Source organism: Pecten maximus, chromosome 3 (assembly GCF_902652985.1).
Source record: "Pecten maximus chromosome 3, xPecMax1.1, whole genome shotgun sequence".
Taxonomy (NCBI): domain Eukaryota; kingdom Metazoa; phylum Mollusca; class Bivalvia; order Pectinida; family Pectinidae; genus Pecten; species Pecten maximus.
This window is the reverse complement of record NC_047017.1, coordinates 3,536,750-3,546,975: the sequence shown is the minus strand read 5'-3', so window position 1 is coordinate 3,546,975 and position 10,226 is coordinate 3,536,750. Positions and strand designations below refer to the sequence as shown.

The 10,226-nt window shown below is 37.8% G+C and overlaps 2 protein-coding genes across 2 annotated transcripts; both read right to left on the bottom strand.

The window, feature by feature from the left end:
* Positions 1-389: 389 nt before the first annotated feature.
* Positions 390-8,032, bottom strand: LOC117322971. Its single transcript, XM_033877941.1, has 2 exons — positions 7,574-8,032; positions 390-5,853 (listed from the first exon to the last, which is right to left on the bottom strand). The coding sequence occupies exon 2, from the start codon at positions 5,827-5,829 to the stop codon at positions 4,714-4,716; it is 1,116 nt and encodes a 371-aa protein (XP_033733832.1). The 5' UTR covers positions 5,830-5,853; positions 7,574-8,032; the 3' UTR covers positions 390-4,713.
* LOC117324568 lies at positions 3,123-4,448 on the bottom strand. Its single transcript, XM_033880487.1, has one exon. The coding sequence runs from the start codon at positions 4,446-4,448 to the stop codon at positions 3,123-3,125; it is 1,326 nt and encodes a 441-aa protein (XP_033736378.1).
* Positions 8,033-10,226: the final 2,194 nt, after the last annotated feature.

The following is a 10,226-nucleotide window of genomic DNA, read 5'->3' as shown; positions in this document are numbered from 1 at the left end:
AGTACACAACGCACTTGAATATAAATACCCCTAAAAACTGTTACATGTTTATCTGTTTTTTGTCATTTCAATGCTCAATGATGTTAAAATTATAATTGTCTATAGACACACACCAATGAATACCACCTTTTTAATATGAATCTGTTTATAAATTGAGAAAATGGCGGATAATGGGAAAACACAGCAACAAACAGCTGTCTCATCCTTGTTGGATTGTCAAATTCAACAATCCCGATGAATTATGAAACGTTTACTTCGGCATTAACAGATTTCAAAGACTCATTTTTTGCTTTTTCCTGCGAAAAAAAACATATACATTTAGCTATGCATCAAGATAGGTGTGGATGTGCTCTGTTTGTATAAAGATTAAAAACATAACAGAATCAAGATTGAAAGTGAAAAATGTCATTTATTAAATCTTTTAAATGACGAATAAATTTCATCTTTACTTTTTTGTACAAACTTGTACAAAGTGATCTGTTACATAAAATGGGACTAATATTTAGAACCCCTTTATACAAAGATGGGGAACCAATTACGCCAACTCATACAATGCAACTCATACAATGTGATAAAACATAAAGTCTTAAGTCAGACATACCTGACTTTATGTATAAAACTCATACAACAATAATACTCATACAATGTCATAAAACATCATACATCATGAAGTCACAAGTCAGACATATCTGATTTCATGTAAAAAATTCATACAACATTAATACTCATACAATGTCACAAAAACATCATGAAGCCGAAAATCAGACCTACTGACTTTCTGTATAAAATCATACACCATTTAATATATATATCTCGATATTTAACAACTTCGTGATCAAGGAGGAAGGGGTGGGTGGTGGTTTTTGATGAAATTGATTGAAAAAGCAGCTACAAATTGTACACGCTTTACCGCAGATTTTGATTGTAAACAACTGACCACGCATGCGCGTCAATTAAAATCTGCTGCTATTCATAACATCGGAAACCTTCGGTAATTTCCGTAATTGAGAATCTGTCTGGTGTATGCCAGTACGAGTTATCTCCCTTATCACGAGTTGAAATAAAACAAAACTGATCATCGCTAAAATCATTTATATTTACAACATAAATTAGCCTTTAGCTATGCATCAAGATAGGTGTGGATGTGCTCTGTTTGTATAAAGATTAAAAACATAACAGAATCAAGATTGAAAGTGAAAAATGTCATTTATTAAATCTTTTAAATGACGAATAAATTTCATCTTTACTTTTTTGTACAAACTTGTACAAAGTGATCTGTTACATAAAATGGGACTAATATTTAGAACCCCTTTATACAAAGATGGGGAACCAATTACGCCACCATATAGTCAGACGGTTGGATATACATCCAAATGGCTGGCTATATACCCCCATCCACATCCAATACTAAGAATTTTTTGAAAAAATAATAAATTAAACAAATGTGTACCAGTATACCTGCATGTATACATGTACTCTGACAAAATTGACTAACCATAATTGCCTCCCAGAGGCCATTAACCCCATGGGAGTTGATATGGTACTAGCTCTCAACAGCAGAGCAATTTAAAATATCAAAATTTTTCAGAAAATCTACTATAAAAAACACAAAAATTAAAATAAATGGGAAACACTTGAAGATCAAGAGTTTCCTTCAACCCACATGACAAAGTTTTCATTTGCAAAATGTTACTGTGCCTTGGTGAAATCAGAGGCCTCTTACCCCATGAAATCCTCAAATGCGAATCGGATAATAATAAAATGAACACAACTGAAAAATGTATATTCAAAATAACAATTGACTAGTAAATGGAAAAACATTACCCGAGGTTAATTATCCTATGGAATTTATTTTCTGTGTAACAAAGCCTTCAGCCGTGTTAATATTTAAAGACAGACTAGATAACACACCGTACATATGCACCAAGGGTTGAAAAATGTATAAAAAACATTATCAGACAACATGCAAAATATTACTTATATGGTAACCGTTACCAGAAGCCACTAACTCCATGGTAATGGTAATGGACGTGTATATCTGATTATACATTACATTAAAGAAAACAATAATTGGCTTACACATAGTACCATATTATCCAATACATCAACAAACCTTCTGCCAGAAGCCACTAACTCCATGGCGATAAGGTGATTGTATATATATAATATATGTATGTAGGGCAGTCGTGTACATGTCTATATCTGAATCATTGGAACCCTGATATACTTCTTGAATGCCCCCGATTTCCATCTACCCATAATTTGAATTTGGTTTTCACTGATACCTTGGGTAGCTGCAGTGGTAGCAGCTCCAATTCGAAAACTATGGGATTTGTAATTTTGTTCATGGAGTCCTGCCCATTTAAGTGATGATTTAAGCTGTTGTGTAAAGAAATTACGGGAGATTGGGGACCCGTCCATGAATGAAAAAAGTGGCTGATCCACATTTTCATGTTTCCTAAGAGACAGGTATGTTTTGAGGGCTAAAACAGGACAGTATGTAGAATTTGTCCCATTCGCTGAAACAGAGTGTGTACTTGATGGTTGTACTCCATGTTTAAAATGAGCGAAAGTTATTTCTATTGTCTCAGGAGATGCTGTGTCCCCTTTGACCACCACATGCTTCCGTAATAAAAAGTGTTGATTTTTTGTGCCTGTATACGTCATCTCACCTATTCTTAAGAAGGCGTGGAAAGCCAATAAAAACATAGCCTTAAATGTTACCCTATGGAAATAGGAGGAGGTTGACTCAGGCAGTGAATCTACCAACTTGTAAAGTACATGAGGGGTAATGGGAAGTCTTGAATCTTGAGTATTTTTTAACTTTTGGAAGCCTTGCAGTGTTTTCTTAATGACAAAATGCTGGGTGATATCTTCAAAGTTACCCATTTTAAAAATGTAACCTAAGGCAGACACATATGTTGTGACTGTAGCTGCTGCTAGTCCTATTTGATAACAATGAGCTATGAACAAAGCCAAATGTTGTACATTTGGTGGTATTGCCTTAAGCTGTGGGTTTAAATGTTGATGAAGAAACCTAGTATACACCCGAAATGCATGTTTATAAGAAGCTGCAGAAGATTCTGACAATGAACTGGTAAGTAATAAACCCGCTGTTTGGTTCAGAGAGTCAACAGATGAGGTGGTATATGGGTGGGGTCTTTGTCCATGTGTGGAAACTGTTGGAAAAACTGCTCCATCTGTAAACGAGAAAGATGATCCGCTGCTATGTTATGTAGACCTGGCACATGTACAGCTTGGAACAAAATATTGTACTTCAAAACATTAACCATGAACCTTCGCATGAGTTTCATGAGAGAGGGGTTTTTGGAGGTATGTTTGTTGATTATATACACAACTGCCATGTTGTCAGAGAAAAACTGTATACGCTTGTTCCTTAACTTGTCATGCCATATCTCAATGGCGATAACTATTGGAAGAAATTCGCGTACTGTAATTGGAAAAGTAAGCCACTCAGGGGAAAATTCCTGACAGAACCAATGTGTTCCGAAAAATCCCCCCATTCCTAAATCACTAGCATCAGTGTACATTTCCAAAGACTGGGATGTTACAAATTCCACTGGAAGGAACAATGCTCGGCCATTGAAATTCTCAATAAACACCAACCACGCCGCGATATCAGCACGGGCTTCTAGGTTTAAGCGTCTGAAATGTTGAGGATTTGTAAGTCCCATTGTGAGATCTATTAGACGACGTAAAAATGTACGACCTGGGACAACTACCGAACAAGCGAAATTGAGCAAACCAATCAAGGATTGAAGTTGATGAAGTGTAACTTTCTTCCTGTTGGACATAGCCAGTAATTCAGCTCTAAGCTTAACCAACTTGTCCTGGGGCAACCTTATTTCCATAGACTCAGAATCTAATTCTAAGCCTAGAAATGTTATGACTGTTGTAGGAGGCACTGTCTTAGCCTCTTTGATAGGAATACCTAACACTGCTGCGACCTCACAAAATGTGAACAAGTTCCGTTTGCATTCAGTTGTGTTAGGGCGTCCTAAAAATAAGAAATCGTCCAAAATGTGAACGCATCCTTCGATTTTAAATTTGTTTTCTAGGATCCAGTGAATAGCTGTACTAAACTTTTCAAATAACTGACAGGAATAACTCAAACCCATGGGAAGAGTACGGTCATAATAAAACTGATTCCCCACCTTAAAACCTAACAAGTCATAATCCTGAGGATGGATGGGTACTATTTTGTAGGCATGTTCAATATCTGTTTTTGCCATCAAAGTTCCTGCTCCGTACTGTATTATATACTGAACAGCATCATCCACTGTTTGATATGAAACTGACCTATCTGCTTGGTCAATCCCATCATTAATAGAACTACCTGATGGATAAGATAGATGATGGATTACTCGATATTCATTGGGTGCTTTTTTGGGCACTAAGCCTAAGGGAGATACCTGTAACGTAGGCATAGGTAACGAATCGAAGGGCCCCCCAACTCTACCAGCGGATACTTCCTTATCTATTTTCATTTTCAAAATATCCTCATGAACCTTTCCCGATTGCAAATTTGAACAAAGTCTATGTGTTCTCTCCCCTGAAAAGGGGATGTGAAAACCATATTTAAAACCTTGTACCAGAAAAGTTTTTTCACTGTATCCCTTCAAAAAACTACCTAATTTATCAACTTTAACAGGAGTGGGAACTGTTTGGTAATTCTGACTAATCTGCACTGATCTATTTGGATTTGTTTTGAGTAGTTGGGGCTGGTTGTTTATGTGCGTTTTTGACTGTGGGCTCAGATTTGTTGTTAGTACATTTTGCCCTGTCATGGTTCCCCCCACAGTATTCACAGATATGGGGGTATGTACACGACTGCCCTCTTTGACAATTCCCTTTGTTATTGTTGAAGCTGTGGCAGTACACACGCTTCTTGTTCTGACGAAAGGGCCGTTTTTGGTTGGAGTTAGAGCGAAAAGACTGTCCCTGCTTACCGCGGAATTTTGACACCAAACCTTCTGCTAACGCTTCGTGATACAAGGCAACATTTAATTGGTCCCAGGGACAGTCTTCAGGCTCGCGCTCGCGCCACAAGCGAAAAGATTTATCATAGGCTATAGCTGCCGAATCCCCAGATTCCTCAGCTATTGCCTGTACCCGTCTGGCATATTGAAATAACTTATGGCCACTTTCGGGGTGGCGTTTGCTGTAAATAGCACCAAAAACATTAAAACAATTTAACCATTGGTTGACAGAGTCCATTTTTCTGGTGGAAGGGACCTTCACTAATGCGAGGGACCCATCCTTTATTTCTGTAGTGTATTTGTCTTTGGTGTCCTGTCCTGGGTTTAACAACACACCCATGTCTACGTATTCATCGGATACAATTTTGTTTTTAATTTTTGTATCTAAACCGAGGTCAATTGGTTTAGTGAGATTGCGTTTGACAGTTTGAGAATGGTTGTGAGTATACTCACTGTCATGCATCTGATCCTCATTTCTTGGAGCTGTCATATTTGAAAGACAGAACTCAGCTGCTGCAGTGGCTGGTCCTGTCGATGGTCCAGACGACTGATCAACCTCTGTTGGAATGTCCAATGGCACTGTCTGTTCACTGGAACTGGGAGAGGTTGCTGTTGCACTAGCATTATTTCCTTCTCCAGCTCTGTTGAGGCTGGCTATCACTGTCTGAGTGATAGTTGGAATTGCTGCAGTGATGCATGTCTGCATCATGGCCATGAAATCAGCTGAAGGTGGTACCGGTATTGGTGATGAAGTTGCCTGGGAAGTGGTTGCTGGGACGGTGGCCACTTCCTGTACCCGCCGTCGCTTCTTTTGAGGCCTGGATGTCATCTCCGGGTTGTGTGGTGATGCAACCTGTAATTACTACTGAACTAAATGACTGTTGCTATAGTCTATGTACGTGTTAGCTATATTTCACTAATGTTAATAAATAGACATATATCTATAGGGTCCAAATATTTCTATTGTTATTAAATCAATAGCTGACCACTAAGTTAGAGACTGCCATTGTGAATGTGATCCTTGATCATGACCTAAATATAATGTTGACACATTTATAGTGCCTCTGTGATAACTTCAGTTATATTCCATTGATAATACATGTATCAACTGAAAGTATTGGCCCTAATCTATTCTCAATGTTCATAAAATATTTTATCATAATCCTTCTAAATTTGGGCCAGACTTAATAACACTCTGACAGTCTCAACACCGGGTTCATCAATTTACCAGTACAGCCATGTGTTAAATCAAAATGTGTAAAAAACTGGGTTAATTCTGCTTTAAAAAATATGATCAGACATGTCATGTCTAAAACTACCTCAATATACAGACCAGCAACATATACATAAAAACACTACTGGGAAAAACCCGCACCAAAAACATGTAAATGTATTTGCTGGTGAAAATCCATAACATATATCATTTTCCACATTAAGTGAATATAAATGTCATTACAATGTACCACATTTGCAAATTTTAAAACATTAAAATTTACACTAGTACAAAAGGAAATCACCATTGGCATAAAGCCGCAAAATACTTGAATATTGCATTTATAACTGAAAATACATGTACGGTGCCAGTGTATTGATATGCATATATGCATAGCATATGTTTGCACAATAAATGTATACTTGTATGTTGCAAAATTGGACTGAAGGAAGTGTCAAATTCACATTTGATTAACTAATTAACACCGGCTACTGATTAATATATTATACCTCAACCATTAATTAAATCTTGTACAAAATAATGTCACTGTGTAGATTGAGATATATACTATACTGAAACATATGTGTATATATGTTCAGTTATTAACTTGTTTTAAAATTGACGCTCGTATATTTTTGAAATATTTCCAATGGCCATGGTCTGAAAAATGAACACCGTCAGCACACAATGTGTCCTGTCCTTCCTTCATGCCTTTAAGTTTCCAGTATTGAAGATGAGGGAGCTCTGAAATCTGTTCTTTCAAACACTGGTTTGCCTCTATCACTTTCCTATTGTAGTCTGTGACTGGAACCACTCTGGTATTTGACCTTGGTAACAATTGCAAAATTGTAATTGTTTTTATTGAAAAGTTATTTTGACACATTGTCAGGAATGTCACAAGCCGGAGAATGGTTTCTTCCGCAGTGGTAGATGAATCTACATCGTTACCTCCTATATGGCATATAACATGAGTGGGTCGAGTTTGATCCATCTCGTACCAAAATCTATATAAATGTTGTTGTTGTGTCACACGACCACCACTTATCCCTAAAAACTTCACGGATGGACATCCCTCTATATGAAAATCGGAGAGTCCGTTCCGATGCACGAAGTCTTCCAATCGCCTAACATGCGAGCTGCCAAACACAAGCACAGACATAATCTTTTGACCTATATAGCCACTAGGGTTTGTTTACATCTGCGGGAACGTTCTATTTATAGACCACACTGAACAACGGAACCACAGTTTGTTGGCCTACCGTACTGTCAATAACAACTAAAAACAGTTTATGCACACTTGTAAACACTGTAAATTGTAAAAAAAAATAGTGTGTAGCACTTATGTAACGACAACCGTTACCTGATTTTGCCTTTGTTGTTGACTGTGTGGTTCGCTAGGTATGGCGCGCGTAAAAACTGGACAATGTCCAGTGAGGGTCTTAAGCTGGCTTTCCAATCGTCTGGTTCCACGCTAATCCAACGCCTGGGATCTGTATTCGGTTCCCATAAGTTGAACTGGCACAAACCGTTTGTGTATCACCGAGTGAAGTTCTTGTTCCCTTCGGTTTTTTGATGAAATTGATTGAAAAAGCAGCTACAAATTGTACACGCTTTACCGCAGATTTTGATTGTAAACAACTGACCACGCATGCGCGTCAATTAAAATCTGCTGCTATTCATAACATCGGAAACCTTCGGTAATTTCCGTAATTGAGAATCTGTCTGGTGTATGCCAGTACGAGTTATCTCCCTTATCACGAGTTGAAATAAAACAAAACTGATCATCGCTAAAATCATTTATATTTACAACATAAATTAGCCTTTAAGAGATGTAATATCGCCTACAGCGTATACACTGCACATCATATAGATGCATGATATGACAGGCACGATAGAGAAATATGAATTGTCTGAGAAATAATTGGAAAAAGAGGAAATGGAAACAGTTGGTTAAAAGAATAGCATATGAAATACAAAGATAAAATAGGATGGTCAGGAATGGTGTAATAGCGTAAAGTATATAACCCCAAAAGTATGTAACTTTGGGTATTTTATAAAATTCACTCGATCATAATTGCATACAAACCTTCTAATTTGATATGTAGAGGTCGCGGTGGCCGAGTGGTTAAGGTATCCCGAAACTTTATCACTAACCCTTCCATCACTGGTTAGGAGTTCGAAACCCATTGTGCGTTAGTTGCCTGGTACTGACCGTAGGCCGGTGGTTTTCCACCACATCCAAATCCTGGCACGTCATTGAATGACTCTGGCTGTTGATAGGACGTTAAACAAAATAAACCGAATCAAAACCTGATATACAAGGTATGAATTAACGTCGTTCGGAACATCAATGCTGATTACACTGACTTACGTATCGACAAATGTACCTCGCGATTTTTCCAATCTATACACCACCAGACATAGAAAACGTGTTTCTCTAATTATGGTTGCTTTCTGTTCCTGAGACACACTATACGGGTGTGTTTTGCAATTACAATGGAATCGATACACAAACAATTAAAGAAAATATGAAATTATACAGTCATCTCGAATGAAATCTTTTGAATGAATGAATTCCGAGGTGAAAATGAAAACGATATCTTTCTTGAATTCGATGGTTCGATTAATGTACAAACTATTGGCATACCCATTGTGATAAATTCTTCTTCTTCTTCTGAATTGCTGAATTCACTGAAAATATTATCAAAATAGGTGAACTATGCCTGAAAAATTGTATTTAATTATTTATTTCTTTTAGGAAATTTATAGAGTCTTTAAACACCTGTATATATAAATGTACTTATCATTTCGATCCGATAAGATACGTCATCATGAAACAAACTTTTCCCCATCGGCCACTTACCTCGACACTCATTTGAAGATTGACGTAGATAAAGCCAAAGTTGTCTCCCCTCCGTAACCTAATGTCTTCTCTCCGTAACCTATTGTCTTCTCTCCTCAGGTGTTCAATCGTCTCCATGGACATCTTTGTTTTGTTGATACCCTTAATAGCCATGGTGTCATTAACACGTCACTATCCCCTTACTAATTAATATATACCCGTTTTGGTGTCTCACAGCTTTGAGTGACATAAAAATTAAAACTATTGACCAAGATTGCAAGGAAATATCCTAAAGAAGTTTAAATCAAAGATCCTACACATTCTTCCCAATCGGCCGCTTACGTGAACTTTGTTTTGCAGCGCAAGCAACAGGGACAGCTTGCATCTACGACTAACATTTAGGATTCAAGTTCTCTATTGTTTAGTGTTCCTATTTTTTGTCGGAACACCGTTCTTCCATTTCCTCTGGTGTTTACCTAAAACAGTCAATTCTAAATTAAACGCTTTTCTGGATGGTGATTATTGACAGAAAAACCAGCACTACAGGGTCATGGGTCAATGAAGTTTTAAAGATGCCTAGTCGTTGTCCGATTTCCGGTTCTCCAGCTCTACCGTGCGGAAGAATAATCGTAAGAGGCGACTAAATTTGGGATTTTTTTCTTTCTACACAACTTTCTTCTGCTTAATGTTTCACTTGACACTGCATCACTTTTGGCCTGCAGTTGAGCATTGTGAGGAAGGCTTTCGATTCTGTTCCCTGGCCGAGACATACCAGAGCTTAACTATGATAGTTTCTACTCTTAGCGTTCAGCATCTAGGGTAAGGGACGACTGGTTCGCTTGTTGTCAGTATAATATTGTTCGTGAGGTGTCATGTTGGATGTCTTCGGCAGTATGCTTCTGTGAGGTAGCACTATAAAGTAGATACCAATTTCGCGCTATCGCAAGAAGACAACGCGAACACACACCACAACGCATGCACCTCGTACACAGGGGAGACCGTCCTTACAAGAACAATACTTAACCAAACCAAACCTAGCATGGCTTCCATGCCCCTGTCCATCTAGCTGCCACATCCTCAAAGACGACGGAGTCCTCTATCCAACCAAAGGGAAGGTAACAAACTATCACAACAAATCAATATTATTTTTGCTTTGAAAGAAAACTTAAGG

What these genes read in the sequence shown, in the direction of transcription:
- LOC117324568 (XM_033880487.1), bottom strand. Translation starts at nt 4,448, where the DNA reads ATGCCTACGTTACAGGTATCTCCCTTAGGCTTAGTGCCCAAAAAAGCA.
- LOC117322971 (XM_033877941.1), bottom strand. Translation starts at nt 5,829, where the DNA reads ATGACATCCAGGCCTCAAAAGAAGCGACGGCGGGTACAGGAAGTGGCC.